The sequence below is a fragment of the Pezoporus occidentalis genome, unplaced genomic scaffold (assembly GCF_034315485.1).
Source record: "Pezoporus occidentalis ecotype Australia unplaced genomic scaffold, CSIRO_AGI_Poc_V1 ctg83, whole genome shotgun sequence".
Lineage (NCBI taxonomy): Eukaryota > Metazoa > Chordata > Aves > Psittaciformes > Psittacidae > Pezoporus > Pezoporus occidentalis.
The window spans coordinates 170,164-192,245 of NW_026916192.1; the positions used below are offsets into that span (position 1 = coordinate 170,164).

Sequence of the window (22,082 nt, forward strand, 5' to 3'; positions counted from 1 at the left end):
TAATCCCCTCCCTGAGCTGCTGCTCACACTCTGGGGCTGCAGCTCAGCACGGGGAGGGGGGTCTGGGCTCAAGCACACACTTCAACCGGGTCATGGGGAGCTTCTCCTCACGCAACACCCCCAAGTCCTTCTCAGAGCTGTTCCATCCAGTCTCTCCCAGCCTGTGTTTGTGCTGGGGATTGCCCTGACCCAGGGGCAGGACCTTGCACTTGGACTTATTGAACCTGCTATTCAGGCAACGAATTGGTTTGAGATAGGCAGTAACAGCTGAGTACCTGAATCACATCTGATGAATGCAGCAGCAGAATTTAATGGGAAGCTGCTTCACTTCCTAATAAAATTCACATTGTGAGGTACAACACTTTCCATTATGAAACTAAAAAAGTATATTCCCAGAGTCTGACTCAAGTTCAATAATTTAAATTGATGAGGAAAACAGAATCAGGTGTTATCCAGGAAGACCTGTCCCAGTACTGCAAGCTTAGAGTTAAAAGACTGACTGGGGCAACTCAGAAGGGAGTGTGAGCTCTTCTTGGAGTTCCTCTTCTCTCTACCTTTCTCTGATGAAGCATCTTCAGGGTCTTTTGCACCTTCCCCTTCACCATGGGTGGAAGCTCTTTTTAAAGTAAATTTCTTGGGTTTCTTCAGTGAGTAGAATTCCCGCATCAAATCCTCCACCTCCCACTGCTCTTCCTTACGCTTCCTGCAGCAGTGCAGGGCAGCAGGGTCGATGGGATGAGCTTCAGTGTTGAAGATGTATCCTCCAGCATTCAAGATGCATTCCCCATATGGTGTAATCACCACATCAAAGTCTGATCCATCATTGTGAATGAAGTTGTCTGGGTCAAAGAGCAAGTACAAGTATTTGATTGTTTCAGCCAAAAAGAAGGATTCCATGCGATTATCCAGCCTGTGATCCCGCAAGTCTTTGATCTATGGGAGAAGAAATACCGTGGGTTACAGTAATATTGAATTCAGTAAGCCATGAACTGAGGGGAAAAAGTAAAACCAGCAATACATTTCAGTTAAACAGCACAGGATGGCACAAATTCACCCTGTATTTTAAACAGATGTATGCAAACACAGCAACAAGGTTCCAGATGTGTGGAATTAGCACAGTCTAGTAATAAGGAGCAGGAAATAAGCAAGCAGGAGAAATGCATTTCCTAACTGGGCAAGGAGGAGAAGAGGGAGGAAGCTTCCCATCATTTTCCCTACCAAAAAAGCCCACAACATAAGGCTTTTACCTACTTCCCAACCACAAAGCTTAATTCCCAATATTTATATGGAGGTTTTTGTAAAATAGAGCTTGAAATCTTCCACTGAATGATTTCAGAGAAATCACACCCTGCAGTTCCCTTGTGTTTGATCAGATTTTCAAGGCACAGTGGGAAATCACAACCACACAACTGGCAGGCAAAGCCTGCACATGAGCCTTCCTGCTGGGTGGAGCACCGAGTAGCTAGAAAGATACAAGAGGCATGAGAAGCTGCTGATGTTTTCTCATGCTTGGGCTCCTGCTGCCCATGCCAGAATTCAGCCACTGTTCACCAGAAACAGGAGCAGCCATTACCAGGTCAGCTTGAGAGAAATACAAGGTGCTTGTTTGAAAACAAAATCATGTTTCAACTAAAGCAATCACTTGCCTCAATGGCAAAGTATCATTTCTGAGAACACTTTCTGAAAGCTGATGTTTCACAGCCATTCAGCTGACTCAGCAGTTGATTTAACACTTACAGTTGCAAATCCACAGTCCACCTTGCTGATTTTCTCTATTGACTCCACTGCATCCCTTCCCAGTTCCAAGAGTGTGGGATCTCTTGTAGCACGGTACAGATACATCGCGCTCTCAATCAGCTCTGAAAAAAACCCCAGACATTTGCAAGCATCAACATTAGCAAGCCATGGACACAGGGAAGAAGAGATATTCCTTTTACTACTTTCTAAACACTGCTTCAGGATGCTGAGGTGAACAGTGCAGCTTACTTTGTGTCTCCCCTGGCTCAAAGCATTTGCTTCTCCTGAGGATGTGCTACAAAGAAATTCACTGTAATCAGATTGCATCAGCTCAGGTAAGAGTGAATAATGCTCCCCTCCCACATTCAGGGAGTGGGAGGGTAGTAAAAGAGAGTAAGATTAGAACTCAGATGTCAAAGGAAGAGAAGAAAGATGCTTCTAGAAAGAATGATGAAGAAATTCAACCCCCAAAAATGCAATTTTTAATATTGTAAGCCTCAAACTGGGTATCTAAAACACCACTAAGCAAGCATTGTGGAAATACTCTATACAGGCAATGTATGCACTGTGATGTGTTTATATACTAAAGAAACTGGGATGCTATAATACATTAGAAGTCTGGGATTCTATGAATGTAGATGTCACCTGAACACTCAGCTCTAAAGAAAATTAATTACTCAGATTATGTCACTGTACTATTACAGACAACAAACAATCCTATTATAGATATTAACATATATATTAAGAATATATATAACGTTAATAATACTATATACAATTATACATTATAATATACAATATTATACATTATAATTATATAATTATATTTGTATTATATTAATAATATATTAATTATATATATATTAAGCTGAGCTTTACTGGTGCAAATAGAACTGGTTTATTTCGGGAACTCAGCAGAACTAGTGGTCTGTCCATACTCACTTTCACTTCCTAAATATGAAGAACACAAGCAGTCACATCAACATTTTGCATGCATCCCATGTTGAACAATCTAACACTTACACATGTCAAAACCTACACTGGGAACCCAGCTCATTAACATGCCCCATTCATATAGTAACACTATGGTTTGCTTCCTCTAAATGCAGACCTGCCTGTGTGAAGGGCTTTGACTATGGAGATCACTGGTAAAACACATGCAGGAACTAAGTCAAAGCAAAACTAGGGAGGAACTTTTAGGGGGTAGGTAACATCTGATTGTACCACCAGAGCAAGAGCAGCATTCTGTGTTCCTTTTGATTTCACTTCTGCTTACCAGGCCTGAGTGGATATCCTTCCCTCTTGTCCACTGTGTAGCCCTGGGGAATGTTGTAGAACTCTGGCAGCCCACCAAACTGCTTCCAGACAGTGTAGTAGTTGAGGAAGGTTCTCATGGCATTATCTACATCCCCAATTAGGCTCTGAAAGAGAGGGAACAATTAGCAAAGCAACATCTGAGTTAAGAAGAAACAGCACAGGAATCAATGCAATAACACTGCTATAGTTGAAGCAAGAGATAGTGACAGAAATGGGTCGTTCAGGTCTGAGGGGTGTAACAAATTCTTGGGCATGATGTCTTGAGACTAAAGAGGAGACAGATGCTGCTTTTCTGTTGGATCACAATCCACACACCTGAAATTATAGGAAGTCTCTATGATTTTCAGTTATAGAAGGTTGTGTTTATTCAGTCAACATTTCTTTTAGTCAATCACAGCATCCAGTCTATTTCAATGGGGATAAAGTCCCAGACCTTTGGTCTGATCAGAAAGCAAACCATGAACAGGAAAGGATTCATACAAATAAAGCATTTATGAGGTGGTGGAAAAAGAGGTGTGATTTTCTTTTTCCTTACATTCCCACCTAGATTATGAGCCCACTGTCAGTGGAATTTGCTACAACAAAACTACCCTGTCATGCTTAATGGGAGACTTTTTATAGACCATAAAGTCAACATCTGCTCTTCCACAGGCTCAGACTAGGGCAGATTTCACCAGAGAGCAAACCAAACTTTTAAAGCAACACAGATGAGGGTTCTATTCAGAACTTCTGTATTAAAAACAGATGAACAAAATCACCACATGGTATTACAGCTCCTACCTGTAGGCCTGGCCAGTAGGCCTCGAGGGACTGAAACACAGGCATGGACACTGTTCCTTTGTACATCTGAACCCAGAGGTACCAGTCATCGAACTTTGTGTAATTTTTGATAGCTTTGTTATATTCTATAGAGAAACACAGAGGGGTTGGTAACAACAACAACAAAAATATCTCTTAAGAGCAAGAGAAGCCCCTTTTTCACTTGAGCCATGATAAATGACTGTTCCTGAAGCCTTTGTTGTAATAATTTTGAACAGTCTGTGATGACAAAGAGTAACCAGGATGCTCACTTTGGTTACTCTTTGTCATCACAGACTGTTCAAAATTATTACAACAAAGGCTTCAGGAACAGTCTTGAATCGTAGAATCACTGAATGGTTTGGGTTGGAAAGAACCTTAAGACCATCCAGTTCCAAACTCTCTGCCACGGGCAGGGATGCCTCATACCAGACCATGTTGCCCAAGGCCCTGTCCAACTTGGCAATGTACTCTATTATGAGTCTACATCTTCCACAGTCCCACATGCAAAATTTTTACAAGGAGCCATTCCTGGGACTCTTCACTCAGGACACAAACTACTCACCCAGAAACATGGACATCAGCTCCTCGTCCTGCAGGAGAATGGCTCCTTTGACAAGGTATTCAAAGTAGGAGTCCACTCCTGCCCCAATGCCAGCATCTTGGGCCACCCACTTGGCAGTTATCACATCAATGTGGTTGCCAACCTGGAAGAGGAAAGGGAGGACGAAAACGGGAGTTAAGGTGAAAAAAAAGCTTATTTGCTAAACAATAATGCCCACACCACCACCGCACAAGACACCTTTGAGCTTTCTTTACACTGCCTATTTCACAGATTCAATGGCCATTCCAACTAGTATTTTTTCCATTGCAAGACACATTTATCAGTATCAGAGAAGTACAAACTGTAGAAAATGTAATTTTACCATTTCAAGCTTCCAATATGAACACTGCACTGGCCAAACCAAAGCACCATTCTACTACTGTAAAAAGGCACAATTTCAACGTGATGCGACTGGTCCTAATTCTGATCTTACAAGAGAATAAATAAGGATGAAGAGGTCCAGAAACAGACAACAAGGATGTCAAAGGCATGAGAGCTGCCATGCTGATATTTAAATAGATCCTTCACACCTGGGACTCTTCAGCCTAGAAACAGACCCAGCTGATGGAGTACAAAATACACAATCATGACTTGCTTGGCATGAAAAAAAAACCAGCTACTGAGTTTCTTTCCTGAACAAGGCTTAGAGGTATAAACCAAAACTAAACAGATGCCAAAGCAAACAGAAGGAAACACTTCTTCATACAGCATGTTAACAAATCTGTTCCTCTTTACATACACAACACTAGGAGTTCACACGGCTTCAAAAAGCAGCTACAGAATTAGCTGAAGACTGAACACAGAGATAACACTTCTAGCTCTGGCTAATCCTACACCACCAAAGCTGTAGAGGCTGGTAACATCCTGTTGCACTTGCCATACTTGTATTCTCTTCTGTAGGGCATTGTCCCAGCAAGCATCAGACAGACCTTTCATTTAATATCTTAGAGCTGCTGTTACAAAACCAGCAATACCCAGTGGGAGGTGTTGATCTGTTCTGGAGCAGAACAATGGCATAATGTTGGGGAGAGATGTGGATGCTGCAGGTGTTCAGGAACAATGTGAAATACAAGACTTCAGCCCAGTTCTTAGCACTGGTTATTTATCTAGTTCCATCTCCTCTTTCTTTATGCTTTTTTATGCTTAGAGAGGCATCCACAAAGCTACACAAGAAGCAAGCCAGCAAATTCAAAGTCCATTCTTCACTCACCAGCCCAATATCTGAGCGATTCTTCCACAGTGCCTTCAAAGCCTTCCTGGCAATGTCCTCAAACACTGGATCACCAGTGAGGTGGCTTAAAGTGGCAAATTCCACTATAAATGTCCCAATTCCAGCAGTACAGGTAACTGGGGTCTCCCCAGGATTTACACCATGCAGCAAGTTCACTGTTCCATAGGGCATCCCAGTTGGGGTCTGAAAAGCTGAAACGTAAGATTTGGGGTTCACTCTTTTGTCTGACACTCTCAAACATGTGCCTCACATTCCACTGCACACAGGCAAGAAGCAGGACTGAAGCAACTGCAGTAACTGCAAAGAATGAAATGAGAAGTAGAATGTGATCCTGGGAGGGGCAGAGGGGGCTCCCCAAGCTACCCACAGTCCTGGGAAGGTACTGCAGATCCCTTCCAGCCTGCCCAGAGCAGCAGACTGCATCCCTGCCTGTATTTCTTACAGCACAAGCAGGGTAGTCAAAATGAACTAACCCACTGGACAGCAAAGTGCAAACACTGAGCTTGTGATTGCTGAGTGGTAGCCCCAGGTGCCCACCACACAAGGAAACAGTGCCATGCTACCAGGGACACATCCCAGCAGCAGGTCATAAAAGGGTAGATAAGGCTGCATCTTATTGTCTTTACAAGCTGCTGTTTCACAGCCTTTATTTTTTATCCTAAATATATTTTCCCTCAACAAGCAACAAACAAACTGATGTTCTAAGCATATATAACACTTGGCATGCATTTATCCAACTGGTATCCAGCACTTCACAATGTTCTCCCAGAAAACTAAACTTGCTTTGAGCTTAGGGAACACAGAACCCTTTATGAGTATGCTCATCAAGCAGCACCACCTTCACCAAACACACCAGTCACCTCATGAGCCACGGCACAGACAACAGAAGTTCTTACCTGGTAGGAGTTTGCGAGCTGCTTCCTCTGCCATTCTCAGGAGAGGCCCAGAGCATGGCCAGCCCACTTCCACCTCAACACCAGCCTTCTTGGACAGCAAGTGAGCTGAGAGGAGGCCACCCACCACTGGAAGAAGCACAGTAACAATCACAGAATCACAGAGTGGTTTGGGCTGGAAAGGACCTTAAGACTATCCAGTTCCAATCCCCTGCCATGAGCACGGACATCTCACCCTAGACCATGTTGCCCAAGGCTCTGTCCAACCTGGCCTTGAACACTGCCAGGAATGGAGCATTTACCATTTCTCTGGGCAACCTGTTTCATTGTCTCACCACCCTCAGGGTAAAGAATCCCATTAAAGAAGCTGGGCAGGAGTCAAATCTGATACCTGTTGTATTTATCATGATGCAGGGACAGTGTCTGGGGGAAGAAAAATGAGATGGCTCATCCTTAACAGCCAGCACACAGGCTGATTCAACACGCCACAGAAGAGTGGTTTGCTTCTTCCTGCCTGTTTACAACAGGTAGCAGATTTATTTCTTCCATTAGTTTAGAAGCATCAGATCCTTCTTGCCCTACTACACCTGCACTGCCCTGCAATCAGAGAGCTAACAGTATACTGAACATGAACCTCTAAGAGAGGAATTTCATTTCTTCCAGACAGTTTAATACTATGTGTAAAGTGATACAGTGTCCTGTATTACATCTTATGTGATACAATCTTAAATTCCTTGGAAGAAAGCATCCAGGCCAGAGTTAGCACAGAGAAATTACACTGCTGCAAGAACTGGAGACCAGTAACGAGTGGCGTCCCTCAGGGATCAGTGTTGGGACCAATCTTGTTCAACATCTTCGTCGCTGACATGGACAGTGGGATTGAGTGCGCCCTCAGCAAGTTTGCCGATGACACCAAGCAGTGTGGTTCGGTTGATACCCTGGAGGGAAGGAATGCCATCCAGAGGGAACTTGACACGCTTGTGAGGGGGCTGATGCCAACCTCATGAGGTTTAACCATGCCAAGTGCAAGGTCCTACACCTGGGTTGGAGCAATCCCAGGCACAGCTACAGGTTGGGCAGAGAAGAGATTCAGAGCAGCCCTGCGGAGAAGGACTTGGGGGTGCTGGTCAATGAGAAAATGAACATGAGCTGGCTTCAGTGTGCGCTTGCAGCCCAGAAAGCAACCGTATCCTGGGCTGCATCAAAAGGAGCCTGACCAGCAGGGCGAAGGAGGTGATCCTGCCCCTCTACTCTGCTCTTGTGAGACCTCACCTGGAGCATTGTGTGCAGTTCTGGTGTCCTCAACATAAAAAGGACATGGAACTGTTGGAACAAGTCCAGAGGAGGCCACGAGGATGATCAGGGACTGGAGCACCTCCTGTATGAAGACAGGCTGAGGAAGTTGGGGCTGTTCAGCCTGGAGAAGAGAAGCTGCATGGAGACCTCATAGCAGCCTTCCAGTATCTGAAGGGGGCCTACAGGGATGCTGGGGAGGGACTCTTCATTAGGGACTGTAGTGACAGGACAAGGGGTAAGGGGTTAAAACTTAAACAGGGGAAGTTTAGATTGGATATAAGGAGGAAATTCTTTGCTGTTAGGGTGGTGAGGCACTGGAATGGGTTGCCCAGGGAGGTTGTGAATGCTCCATCCCTGGCAGTGTTCAAGACCAGGTTGAACGAGGCCTTGGGTGATATGATTTAGCATAAGGTGTCCCTGCCCACGGCAGGGGGGGTGGAACTAGATGATCTTAAGGTCCTTTCCAACCCTAACGATTCTATGATTCTAACTGCCTCAGCAATATTTGATAGGAGAAACACAAAAAAGCAGAACTAACAGTTTTGTTCCCTGACAGTGTTTTTGAGTTGGATGGCACTGAAGGAGTTCAGCATTCAATTGGGTACAAGACTTGTGATTTTCAATAAAGACAGTCAAGTTTCACTCATGACACTAAAGCAAGAAATTAATAACCTCTATTTCAAATCAGTATGGAAAACCATGATATAATTTGTGGCGTTTCAGTGGAAAAGATGTTTATTTCAGAGCCACAGACCTGGGACCAGCACACTGAGACTGCCACATCTGCTTGTTTGCACTGAGGCAGGAAGCAAAGAGCTGACGTGCAAAGACCAAAAGAAGTGACATCTGTTTGGGATTTTTCTGTTGGTGTACGTGTCCTCTCACACTGCATTTACAAACTCACTCTGTCCCCCACCTCACATGACCTCTGGGTACAGTTCAGAGGCTCCTACAGGAACACTGTGGAAAAAGGCCACCTCACCTCGAATGTTAGTTTCAAAGACAGATGCATTGACATCAATATCAAAATCCACCCCTTCCTGCAGCACACCAACGACTCGCTGGAACTCAGAAACGTTTCCCAAGATCTACAGGGAACAACAGAGAACAAGGCTTAGAGCTCGCAGGAAAACAAAGGTGCAAGCCAGTGTTAGGGACCAATGGTTGGTTTGTTTTATTAATTTTGTGAAATCATTAATTACAAAGAGCATTTAAAAAAGTGATAACCTGCCTCATCTGGCCTGTACCAGCACCAGTGAGGCAGCAGGGCCAAGGCAGGGACTGTGCCCCTGCACTGGGTGCTGGTGATGCCGCACCTCGAATCCTGTGTTCAGTTCTGGGCCCCTCACTACAGGAGAGACATTGAGGTCCTGGAGCAGGGCCAGAGAAGGGAACGGAGCTGGTGCAGGGCCTGGAGCACAAATGTGATGGGGAACGGCTGAGGGACCTGGGGGGTTCAGTCTGGAGAAGAGAAGGCTCAGGGGGGACCTGATCGCTCCCTACAACTACCTGACAGGAGGATGGAGCCAGGAGGGGCTGGGATCTGCTCCCAAGGAACAAGGGATGGGACAAGAGGAAATGGCCTCAAGCTGCACCAGGGCAGGTTTAGATGGAGATGAGGAGCAATTCCCTCCCCAAAGGGTGCTCAGGCATTGGAACAGGCTGCCCAGGGCAGGGCTGGAGTCACCGTCCCTGGTTCACAAGCCATGTAGATGAGGCTCTCAGTGCCATGGGTTAGTGGCAGCCTTGGCAGTGCTGGGGAACAGTTGGACTTGATGATCTTAAAGGTCTTTTCCAACCCAGCTGATTCTTTGATCTCATTCCAAAACGCTTTCTCCACACACACTGGATGTCTTTATCCCCGCGTCTGAAGGTGTGGGGCCCAGAGCCAGAGCACAGTGAACTGTGAAGGCTCCCTGGTCAATCAGTGACTGACCTGGTGCTACCGTATAAAACACAGGTGTGAAGGAGGCTGACAGTAACCTTGAGCGGCTGAAGGCCGCGGGCACACACAAGGCCGGGCCCCGGGGCTGCGGACAGCCCGTACTCACTAGCAGCGTGTCCAGGGCGTCGATCAGCGTGAGGGAGAAGCTGTGCGGGGAGAGAGGCGCGGTGAGGCCCGGCGGCAGCGCCCAGCGGCGGGGCGCCCAGGCCCGGCCCCGCGGCGGGCGGGCGGGGGGGGATGCCCCGGCCCGGCCCCTACCTGCCCCAGGTGTCCTGCCCGTCGCAGGTGAGCGGCCGCAGCTCGTCGTAAGGGAAGGCGCTCTCCAGGTAGTGCTCGTAGGCGTGGTAGAACATGGCGCGCACTCGCTCCCTGCGGCACAAGCACACAGCGCTCAGCCCCGCTGCGGCCCGGTGCCGCCCGGCCTCACCGCCCGGCCCCGCACTCACCGGTAGGACGCCACATCCAGCCCGCGGGCGGCCGCGCCGGAGCCCGCCGGCGGCCCCGGGAGCCACAGCGCCCAGAGACACAGCAGGGAGCCGAGCGAGCGCAGCACGGGCGCCGCCATAACGGCACCGCCGTACGCCCCGGCCACAGCCAATGGCAGCGCTAGGGGCAGGCAGCGCATGCGCAAGACGCCGGAAGTACTTTCAGGCTGGGCGTCCTGTTCCGGCGCGTCCCGGGCCGGAGGGCGGTGGGGGGCTGCGGTCCCGCTGTTACCGGACGGTGATGGCCGGGACTCCCCATCGCAGGCACGGGGGAGCCTGCGGGCATCAGCGGGCATCCCGGGCGGGCGTTGTGGCGCTGGCAGCAGAGGAGGTGGCAGCAGCTCTGGGACCTGGAAATAGATCCAAGTACCGGAGCTCTTGTAGTGGTGATGTGTGCGGTAATGACGTGGTACCGCGGGGGTGCCTGCTGCCAGGGAGGAGGAGACGGTTCCTGCCGCCATTCCTGTGTATTCCTCTGGCAGTGGGGCAGGAAAGGGCGCAGGATATTCGAGGAGCAGCTGGGAGGTTTCTGGCCTGTGGGTTGTCCTCCTGACAAACCATCCTCTTGGTCTTTTTCCCCTCTTAAATCCAGTTTTGTGTGGTGCATCCAGACCTGCTTCAGGAAACGCAGTGAGCCTGCCCCATGGAGCTCTGTGGTGCTGTCACTCTCCGCAGTGCAGGTGGGCTGCTCAGCCTGGTGTGATGCACTGTTGCAGCAGGACGGGCTCTGAGGCAGCCTGGCTCGCAGCAGCCCTGTTCCCTGCAAAAGCAGTGAGTCCCTAGGGATGTCAGTGCTATGACTCAAGCCAGGGAGGATTTCTGTGCTCACACTCCCCATGTGATTACACTGATTTTAGCACCCAGCTCTTGAACCAGCAGGTCCCGTTTTAACATCAGAGTGGTTGGCACATCCCTTGCTACACCTGCACCTATAGACTTCAACTGATCCACAGTGAATCCTTCCTTTTCTCTCCGTGCATGCCTGTAGGGGAGGAGGATTGAGGTGGGACTGAATCATGACAGCAGAAACAAGAAGTAATAAGCCAGTCCTGTTGTGTGGCAAAGATGCAGCATACAGAAGTCAATACTAAACCAGCTTGCTCACAGGAGAGGAAGGGGTGCATATAACCCAATGCTTTGTCATTTCATGCTGGCATTTGGCACTGGGAGGGCTGGCTGTTGATGTTCTTTAATGACAAAAGCCACTTTTTACCCCATGGCTCCTCTCCCGGGGCTGTCCCACTAGGTGTCAGTGCACACTCGTGTTCCTGTGTGTGCCCACAGCTCTGCTCCGTGCAGCAATAAACAGCCACCGAGTAATTTCAGCATATTGTTCATTTGCTGCAGCTGTAATGTAGGTTTCTGGGGCCATATATCATAAGGCTGTCTGCTTGCTTATTCCATGGCTCAAGGCCGCTGGAGTATATCTCACTGTGTTCCTGGGAAAATGAGCCTCTTGAAGCTGATTTCACTAAAAGCTGTCACAGTACATTACTGGAGTGCTTTTTATTAAAGTTTATTTTCCAGACTGATATTTAACAGTGTTCTAGACCACTGTCATTTACCATCGGCTGGAACAGCAACTGCTCTATCAAAGTCACTTATTGCATTCTAAAAGTTGACTCAAGTATTTTTAACCAGATAAAGTGCGTGAGTTGAAAGAAACCCAGGACAAGACAGAGGCAGGGCCCTACGGTGTCTGTTCCCTGGCATCATGGCATTGGAGGAAGGGGACTCCTGGGGGCAACATCGCAGACACTAATTGCACTACTTGAAGCACGGTCGTTAGTGCCTGCACCCTCTAAGCATTTGAAAAACATTTTCCTGGAGAAGAATGTAGCAAAGTGTAACAAAATCAGCTGTACATCATGAAAGAGCTTCCTGTCAGCCTGCAAAGACCAGGCATAGCAAAGACCAAACCAAGGGATGAGCAGAGGATGGTGTAAATGGGACTGAATTTATCTTTTTATCTTTCTTAATATTGTTTATCTCCTATGGAGCCAGGCTGAGAGAGCTGGGCTGGTTCAGCCTGCAGAAGAGAAGGCTTTGGGGAGACCTTAGAGGAACTCCAGTGCCTAAAGGGGCTACAAGGAACCTGGAGAGGGGCTTTGGACAAGGGCCTGTAGGGACAGGCCAAGGGGAATGGCTTGAACCTGCCAGAGGGGAGACTGAGATGAGCTCTTAGGCAGAAGCTCTTCCCTGGGAGGGTGCTGAGGCGCTGGCCCAGGGTGCCCAGAGAAGCTGTGGCTGCCCCATCCCTGGCAGTGTTCAAGGGCAGGTTGGACACAGGGGCTTGGAGCAAGCTGCTCGAGTGGAAGGTGTCCATGCCCGTGGCAGGGTTTGGAGCTGGATGAGCTTTAAGGTCCCTTCCAACACAAACCAGGCTGGGGTTCGGGGAATTGTTGCTGCAGGAACTGAGCAGTGCCTGGGATAGCCAACGGGATCAGAACTGTGTTGGTTGTGTTTGGTGCAGTTTCTGGCTGCAGTTTGTGAGAGCGCTTCATGCAGCTCTGGTTGAGCACCCTGGGCTGGACTGGGGAGGCAGCCGGGGCTGCTTCCTCCCAATCACTTGCTCCTCTGCCTCCTGACATAGCCACAGGTTTATTGCAAGCCCTGCTGAAACAAGGTGACTTTGTGTTGCCACCACAAGCCCCATCACTGAGGACTGGGGAACTGTCTGCCCTGTGTCCAGAGGGGAGAGCACCCTGTCTGTGCTGCTGCAGCTGCTACAAGGTCCCTAAACATAGGAGATGCAGCAGCTTCCAGTAGTGGTGTGGCAACCACCTGTGTGTTCATTAATAAACACAAATACAACTGCTGGCATGGAAATTGATTGGGAGAAAGGGTGCTTCTCAGTGTGGCTGTGGCACATACTAGAGGAATATTACTGTGTTGTGCATATAATATACAAGTTACATAGGCTTTGATGCAATAAATCACGGAAGATGCAGGGACAGAACATGTTTTAGGCTGCATCAGAGTCAAGTGCTGCTTCATCTGCCTCATTCCAGCTTGTCAGGGTGTCTGTACTGGCAAAATAATAGGATGTTTCATTTGGCTGTGGGAGAGGTGGTAATTACAGAGGCGTTCACACTTGGTTTTATGACATCTTTAGGCTGAGGACTTGTTTACTACTTGCTATTACCATAAGTGGTGCTGTTGCCCTGCTTGCAGTTTTGATGGCCATTAAGATGGAAACTGTATGTAAATGAGGATTGCACATTAATATTTATAATTCATGGTGGAATGTGAGAGTTTGTGATGAGAGGAACAGTGAGCAGGAGGTTTATGAACACTGAAAACTGTTGCTAAGGTGGTTCTCTTGAAATCATTTTCCTTTGCGGCCCAACATCCATTCTTAATTTTAGTAGTTCATACAGCAGGGTGGAAACGATGATTGATTTTCCTCCAAGTGCTGTGGGCTGCTTCAGTCGAGATTTCACTCTAAAAGACTAGACATTTCCAATTGCTTTTTATAACTTCAGAATTGATTTTATTTGTTTAGCACCTGACTAACATAATAAAAGAGAAAAGAAATCCAGCTAAAGAGAAGGCACAGCAAACTGACAGGCTGCCTGATTTGTGGCTTTCCTTTCGGTGCTGTGATTTTTAGCCATGCTGCAATTGAAGCGGGAAAGAGATGGACTCCCAGCTGCCTAGGGGTGACTGGTGAGGTGTCCCAGCACTGCACAGCCCTGCTTCCCCCAGCAGAGAGTATGAGTAGGGGAGGTCTCACCAAGGGGGCACTTAGCAGGCAGAAACAACAGCAAAAGATGAGAAAGGGAGAGCTGACGTGGCATCACCCCAGCCTAGATTCATAGAACAGTTAGGGTTGGAAAGGACCTTAATATCATCTAGTTTCAACCCCTTGGCTTCAACTGAGTCTCTTTAAACCTCTTAATGATTTTTCTTTCACTAACTAACTAACTAACTAACTAACTAACTAACTAACTAACTAACTAACTAACTAACAGACTAATGTAGTTGCAGGAACTGTAGGTAGGCAGCAGCCAGAGAATTAATGCAGTGAGGTCTCCCGTTCCAAACAGGTCTCTTCCAAAGAGGGCCATGCAGAAGCTGTCTGTACTGCATTCCCAAAGAATGGTGGCTTTATATAGAGTTTGAATGTTTTATGCAAGTCTGGCTTGATGTTGGGATTTTGACAAGTGAGAAAGCAAAAATAAAACCCAGTTTGCATCAATGTGACTTGGTTTTTAGTATGGGGATTTATGCACCCATGTTACCTGACATTGATAGATACCAAAGCTGCCACACGTGTATGAATGAGGCTTCATTTTCTTTATCTGAGCTTGGATTTCCCATAGGGATTGTGGCTTTGATATATTTTTACCAGGAAGATTTAGAGGTGCTCAGAAGATTGGTGTCTGTAGAATACAGATGGGCCAATAGGGGACGAGCCATGGCCAGGGACACCTTCCACCAAGCCCCTGTGTCCAACCTGCCCTTGAACACTGCCAGGGATGGGGCAGCCACAGCTTCTCTGGGCACCCTGTGCCAGCACTTCAGCACCCTCATTTGATTTTGGCCTTGAAGTTCAAAAGACTTGAATGTCTGGGAGAGTCCCCATCTTTCACACTCACACGGTGAATCTGGTGAGAAGGGCTGGTTTGACAGCTGGAGAGAAGCAATGAGAAATCCCTCCCTCTGGAAACACAGAGGAGGCAGAGACACTTTATTCCCTAGTTTATGACTGTGTAAAACAAATTCACTGAAACTTGCCACTGCACAAGGATCTCCTGCTGTTAGTAAAGGTCAGAGCAGAGGTGAGTTTGTTTCTCAAAGCAGGAGACCAGGAGAGTGTAACTGCGCTGGTAACCGCTGCCAAAGGGGTGCAGGACCAGGGGCAGGTGGGTTTGGAGCTTCTGTAGGGATTTCTCTTGTATTTGGGAAAAGGGAATTTTGAACCATGCAGAGATTCACCAGAGCAGAGCTGAGAAGTCACTTTTTAGTGGTGGCCTTGGCAGTGCTGGGCTAACAGTTGATGATCTTAAAGACCTTTTCCAACCTGGTTGATTCTGTGGTTCTGTGATTCTGGTTCTCTCCAGCATTCACCTCCTTTTTGCCTTTTCCTGTTTGCTTTCAACCTAAAGCTACTTTATTGCCACTACACAAAGTATGTCATATATATGCTATGCATTAAGGTAGGCAGGTGACAACCCTGGCAGCTACTTTCTGTCTCTAGACTTACTTTTTGACAGGGGTAAGCAGTAAGCTGCTCCCTGGTAGCATCGTTTCAGTCTGCTTGGGGGTAATTGGCAAACCCTCAAAGACTCTGTGGAAATTACACTGATACTTGATAATGCTAATTTCTGACACAGAAATCACCATGAAAACAGCCCAGTCCATTCCTGTGCAACTCTGAAGGCTCAGGATTGCAATGTGCTGATAAACAAGCTGTGATTCGTGGAGAACCACAGATTCAAGGAATGAGTCTTTAAAGGAGAAAAGAAACCTGCGCCCAAAACTTGCTCAAAGGTCTCCAGTAAGGCTGTGGCTGCTCTCCTGGGCTTGGTGCTGTGCTGGCTGGAGGCTGCTCCCATATAACTCCTTTAGTCACTAAAGGATAGTCCCCTGGGGGACTGTGGTGATCTGTGAGGGGGAGCAGGCTGGCAGGGGCTAGCAGCCTGCATCCCAGCACCCTGTGGCATCTGGGTGCTGCTTCCACATCCATGCCTGTCACCTGAAGGACTTCCCTAAGGCCTCAGCTCTGCAGCTCCCAGCAGGACCATAGGGATGTTTTCACATCCCCTTTGCTGCCTGGCAAAGCCATGGACGAGGACAGCTTTTGGTGGGGAGAACCAGCCTGGAGCTGGCCACTTCTGCAGCAGCCTGGACAGAGATGCCAGCCAGAAAGCGAGGGGCTGGCAAAGATCTTTGTGTTGAAACCTCTCTGGCAAACATTTGGTGGTTTGTAGAGAACTGAAAGAATGAAAACTTTGCTTTAAAAACTGAACTTTCAGTTTTCAGTTGTTTGGGATTATTGATAAAAATCAAGCATGTTTTCAGTGGCAGTGAGTTTTCAGAGCAGGGTTTGGTGGCTAACCACCCGCTCCCTCCGCAGTCAACCAGAGCTGTTTCGAAGGCAGTTTTAGAATCGTAGGCTGGACCAGGTTAGAAAAGACCTTTAAGATCATCAAATCCACCCATTCCCCAGCACTGCCAAGGCCACCACTAACCCATGGCACTGAGGGCCTTGTCTCCACGGTGTGTGAACACTTGCAGGGACGGTGACTCCAGCACTGCCCTGGGCAGCCTGTTCCAATGCCTGAGCACCCTCTGGAGAAGGAATTGTTCCTAATATCCAGTCTAAACCTCCCTTGGAGCAGCTTGAGGCCCTTTCCTCTTGTCCCATCCCTTGTTCCTTGGGAGAAGAGACCAGTTTTGCACCTGAGTCACTTGTCTGTGCCCCCACAGAGCTCCTGCCCCTCTGGACAGTGCTGTGAGACACAGGTAGCTCTTGGGACCATGGGAGCCCCTGGAGGGCAACTGGGCACACTGTGCCCTTGTGATGCTCTGGTCTTCTCTCACAGAAAGCCTGTTCTGCTGCTGGCTGAAGGCAGATGAGTGACCACAGCACTGCAGAGGAGTCAGGCAGGTGACAAAGCTTCCAACATGGGAATTACCGTTAAAGAAATCTCCGTGTCTTTTTTGTTAACAATTATTCTGAATGGTCAAACAGCATCTGTGTCACCAGAGGACTGTTTTCCTGGCAGTTCTGTTGCTGCTGTCTGAACCCTCAAATGTCAGCGTCAGTCAGGCTGCAGGGCTCCTTCCTCCCTGATTTGAAGATGATATTTATTTCTCCTCTGTTATTGTTTTAGAGAGCGTGGAAACAAGTGCTGGCTCTGCTTTCATGTGGCAAAATGCATGTATTGAGGCAATCTTCACTGCTCCAGCTGGGAAGCTCCTTTGAGGCTGTGAGGTGACACAGTGGCAATGGACTCCGAAAGGACAGGCTTCCAGGTGGGAATACAATGGGCTGGCAGTGCAAAACTCCCTACAATGACCTTCCAGCTCCACCAAAACAAAATCAGGTTCCCACTGATGTCAGCATGGCAGGCGATCTGAGCTCCAGAGGTGGACATCTACGCTGGGAGTGACTTGAGAGGACAAAACCACCTCCTACCTCCAGCTTCTTGTCCTTGGTAAACCCAACTGGTTTGTTTGGTGGTGTACAAAGAAGAAACCAGCAGTGGTGCAACGGCACACCCCAGCCACTCATCCATCAGGGCATGGTTACCTGCAGCTCAGAGTGGGTAGGGGATGCCACAGTCCACAGGGGGTGCCACAGATAGACAGGACCTTCTCTTGTGTCCTTCCTACAGCATTTTGAGGGTGCAGTGCATTTATAACAGGTTTGTTGTTGTCCTCACGAGTCTCCATTTCAGCTTGTGCCCCATCTGCTTTTCAGTGTCAAACGTACCAGTGCTGCGGCTTGGGCATCTCATGTTTTCAGTTGTGATTTCTCAAAAATTGGATGAGTACCAACCAGCAAATAACGACAACAAGGTCCCACCCTACCACAGAACCACACTGCAGCTTTGGGACAGGGTTTGATGGGATTCTGCCAACAGATCTGAGCTGACTTTTGCTCATTGTGAGACCTGGTTGTTAGGGCTCATTTCCTGTCTTTTCCCCTTTCTTGTTTTCTTTTTGTGGTGTAACACAACACTGTGAGCTAAGCATTAGAAATGGGTTAGGACTTTACTGAACCATGCGTGATGTTCTAAAGGCATTTTGAGAATATCTTCTTGTATCACTCCCTTGAAAAATGTAGAGACCCAAGTAAAATGTAGGTAAAATTCAGGTGATGAAGCTTACATAGATTTTAATCTAACAAGTCCTTGTGCTCTTATACCTCCTTATACCAACATATACCTTCTGCATTTGTACACATGTGTACAGGTGAAAGGGCTATTTTCATATCTGGAAAGGGAAAATATGAGACTTCCCCCTGCTCTCTGAATATAGAAAAAAATCCAGTGAGAAACACTCAGAGATTTCTTTTGCACATTAGGGAGGGATCTTTTAACCTAGTCAAGAGAAGATCAAACTGGCTTCTGCGAGAGTCCTCACTAGTCCCTACCAAGAGTCCTCACTAGTCCCTATCAAGAGTCCTTACTAGTCCCTACAAAGGGTCCTCACTAGTCTCTAGAGCAGATGACAAATGATTCCTGTATTAGGTTTGAGGACTCAGCAGGACTCTGCAATCCGGGCTGCAAAATTAGGAGGTTTAAAATGTGTTTGCCTCCTTGTTTCAGGGAGTTAATGAGTCAAAGACCTTTTCAAACTTCCTCTTGCTACCCTTGGTGGTCTAAACACAATATTTTTCTTACTCAGAGCTGAGATTTTTAACTGATCTGCATCGCTTCAAGCTGAGGTTTTAAGAAGCAAAGCAAATCTCTCGGGAGCTTGGCCAAATGGAAATTCAGGATTGGCCAAATGGAATTCAAAGTGGAAATTCAAAGTGGAAATTAAGGGTACATCAGGGCCTTCTCCAGTCACTTCCATGGTGCTTAGCTCTTCTTTTTGGACCAGGTTGGTTGTGGTCGAACATCGTTGGCATGAGCACCCGTGCTGCCTGCACTGCCTGCACACCAGCTGGGGCTTGCCGGAGTGGATGTGGAGCAGCATTACAGGCAGGGAGCACCAGCCACGTGGTGCAGCAGCCCAGCCTGGGGTCTTGCCATGCCCTGTGGGTCTGGCCACCCCAAGGGAGCTGGAGTCACGACTTCAGGGTGGCTGCTGCCATCACCTGAGCACTCAGCTTGCCCCCGAAGTGCCCTGTGGCTCTCTAGGGTGCCTGCAGGAGCTGCTGCGGGAGCCATGGAGGTGAATGGGCCAGCTCATCTCGTAACTGCTGTCATCACAGTGTGGTGTTGGGAAGCGGAGCAGGGCAGCGATAGCGATCAGAGGTGCTCGTGCTCCAGGCACACACCACCAGCGGTGGGTGAGGAGCGGTTCCTCTGCTCTGCAGTGCTGGCTGTGAGCACAGCCACGTTCCCGCTATGGGCTGCGGTGGAAATGCGGCTTTGTGACATTTCTCATGAGAAGTGAGACTTGTCCCTCTCAATCCTGAGCACAGCCGGTAGCCAGGCTTCCCTTCACACCCATGCTGTGCCCTGCCTCCTTCCAGACCCACCTGTGGTCCTTCCCCGCATCCCTGGGGGACTCACTCCAATCCAGCCCACATGGCGGTGAGGGTCTCCCAGTCTCTCACTGGTCTCTATCTGAGTGACTAGAGGGAGTAAATGCTCATTCACTGTAGCAGCCAACTCAAGCTTGGTCATCATAGAATCCCAGACTGGTTTGGGTTGGAAAGGACCTTAAGGTCATCCAGTTCCTACCCCCTGCCATGAGCAGGGACACCTCACGCTAGACCACGTCTCCCAAGGCTCTGTCCAACCTGGCCTTGAACACTTGATGGCGCAGCCACAGCTTTTCTGGGCACCCTGTGCCAGCGCCTCAGCACCCTCACAGTAAAGAACTTCTTCCCTATATCTAATCTGAACTTCCCCTGTTTCAGTTTGAACCCATCACCCCTTGTCCTGTCACTACAATCTGTGAGGAGTCACTCTCCTGCATCCTTGTAGGCCCCCTTCAGCCTCCTTACTAGGAGTCCCTGAGCACTGGTGGTTTTGTTTCATCTCTGATTTTAACCAGCTATTCTTCGACCAGAGAAACCTTTTTCAACCCAAATTTCAGAAAACCTAGCACATTGCAGGGAAAAAATCCAGTTTTGACAAATCTGCACTTTCTAAAGTACAGGAAAGTTGCCAAGTTTGACATGTTGGTGCCAAAACAGAGCAATTAGGACTTTTTATTTGGCTCCACCTGGCCTGATATGACTAAAATAGAAAGCCCTGATTCTGCATGTTTCCCTCATCAAAAGCGTGGCTGCTGCCAGGCTCCTCCAACCTCAGTTTGCTGCTGTGCCTCCGTCTCTGGATGATGGTGATGCAGGGCCTGATGCCATGACCCGCTGCTGAGCTGAGCTTCATTTTTAACTGTACAATCAACCACTCTTGTTTTCCTGCCTCGATATGACATATGATCAGGCCCTGTGGGTCTTGCTGTATGTACCAAGGTACATATAATCAATGTTGCTGATTACCATCAAAAGAGGAGAGAAGAAGTTAGGGAACAAGAAAGGGATGTCTTGTCTGCAGTGAAGCACCTCTTCATTCACATGGCATGTCTGTAAGCTCTTCATGCAGAAACCTGCCCTTGGGGCTTGTTTGAAGCTGTGACTGCCCCATCCCTGCAGCATTCAAGGGCAGGTTGGACACAGGGGCTTGGAGCAAGCTGCTCTAGTGGAAGGTGTCCCTGCCGGTGGCAGGGGTTGGAACTGGAGGAGCTTTAAGGTCCCTTTCCACACAAACCAGGCTGGGATTCTATGATTTCCAGACTTTGGTCTGTGAGAGCTCTGCTCCTGTGAGATCAGGGGTGTTTTGGGACATGGGGCAAAGGGCAGGGCAGAGGTCCCCTTGGCCATGGACACTGTCAGCCCATGAACAAGCCATATGCTTGTACCCTCAGTAGACACAGGGTGTGGTGGGATGGCAGAGATGTTCATTCTGCCACACTCATACCATGGGTGGGATTTCCCATGGGTTTCTATGGATTTTCACTGGAAATGACAACCAGATTACTCTGCTGTCATTGAGGGAGGTGTGGGATACACTGAAGAAAGGTTTTGGAGAACTTTCCTCAGCTCCCTGGCTCCCCCGTATGTTTTTTAGCAGCCTCCCTTTCCCCACCTCAAGGGCAGAGCCAGTGTAGGACATGGGGATGCTGCACCTGCATGTCTCCTGGCAAAGGCTGGCTGGATGCTAGTGCATGCTCTGTGAAAGGGCCTTTCTCCATAGTCCATAGTCTCCTAAGGACTATGCAGAGCCTCTACCTAAGTGATCTGGGAGTTGATGACCAGCCAAACCAGTGTCCAGGTGGGAAACCCCCATTGCTCCCTAAGGAGAAGTGGCAGAGGGAGACTTTGTCTCAAAAGCCCCATGAAGACCTTTTCCTTTTCAGTCTTTGTCTTGAGTCTTGCTGGCCATGAGTCCAACATCCAGCACAGAAAGAGCTTTTAGTGCCCTGCCATGGCCTGATGCTAAGGGATGCAGTCATACATCAAAGCCAGCAAATCTGACATGAAAAATGGGGTTTAAAAAAGGCTACTGAGGAAACAAAGCTTCCAGGTCTGGTATAACCCCTCTGGTCCGGGCTGGCAGCAGCATGGGAGCTTTGAATCCTGTGACTGCTATTTTTAAGGCATGGGAGAGAAAGATGCGTTATGAAATCATAATGAACTGGTGGCCCTTTCTTTGGGAAGAAACTGGAGCCTGGGAAGGGATGGCCATTTTGCCATGAGGAGGTTTTTGTCCCAGTTTAGCTGTATCACAAGCAGTGGAGAAATCTCACTTAACATACACTCAGTAATAGCTTTGCACCCCTCATCCACACTGGCCAAGGCCAGGAGGTGGATTCCCCTATGTGCTCCACAGCCTTTTCCCAAGTGCTGAGGACGACCAGCAAGGAAGAGGCATAGGAAAGGGTTTAAGGCAAAGATCCCAAAGGTTGTGAGGAGCTTAATCACAATGATTGTAATGACACAGTGATTATAATGACAAAGGAAATAATCACTTCATTGCATTTTCTTCCTAAGAAACTCATTGCACCCCGGTGCTGTGGGCAGAGCAGTGAGGAGTCTGCAAGACCAGAGCATGGGAGTGAATTCCAGCTGCCAGGTCCTCTG

General features: G+C 48.3%; 1 protein-coding gene and 1 long non-coding RNA gene across 2 annotated transcripts; one reads left to right on the top strand and one right to left on the bottom strand.

Annotated features, from left to right (window-relative positions):
• Positions 1-272: 272 nt before the first annotated feature.
• EDEM2 (ER degradation enhancing alpha-mannosidase like protein 2) lies at positions 273-10,415 on the bottom strand. Its single transcript, XM_062604034.1, has 11 exons — positions 10,268-10,415; positions 10,080-10,190; positions 9,928-9,967; positions 8,859-8,964; positions 6,584-6,709; positions 5,667-5,878; positions 4,418-4,559; positions 3,835-3,959; positions 3,014-3,158; positions 1,738-1,859; positions 273-933 (listed from the first exon to the last, which is right to left on the bottom strand). Exons 1-11 carry the CDS (start codon positions 10,384-10,386, stop codon positions 442-444), a joined length of 1,740 nt encoding a protein of 579 aa, XP_062460018.1. The 5' UTR covers positions 10,387-10,415; the 3' UTR covers positions 273-441.
• Positions 10,416-10,787: 372 nt separating this feature from the next.
• Positions 10,788-11,838, top strand: LOC134156206 (uncharacterized). Its single transcript, XR_009961853.1, has 2 exons — positions 10,788-10,986; positions 11,186-11,838. It is a non-coding gene; the product is annotated as an uncharacterized LOC134156206 (long non-coding RNA).
• The last annotated feature ends 10,244 nt before the right edge of the window (positions 11,839-22,082 follow it).

Excerpts from the sequence above, each read along its gene's own strand:
- EDEM2 (XM_062604034.1), bottom strand. The coding sequence starts at position 10,386 with ATGGCGGCGCCCGTGCTGCGCTCGCTCGGCTCCCTGCTGTGTCTCTGG. Across the intron at positions 6,710-8,858 it reads CTTTGAAACTAACATTCGAG|TGGTGGGTGGCCTCCTCTCA; the intron begins GTGAGGTGGCCT and ends TGCTTCTTCCAG. Across the intron at positions 3,159-3,834 it reads CCTACTGGCCAGGCCTACAG|AGCCTAATTGGGGATGTAGA; the intron begins GTAGGAGCTGTA and ends CCTCTCTTTCAG.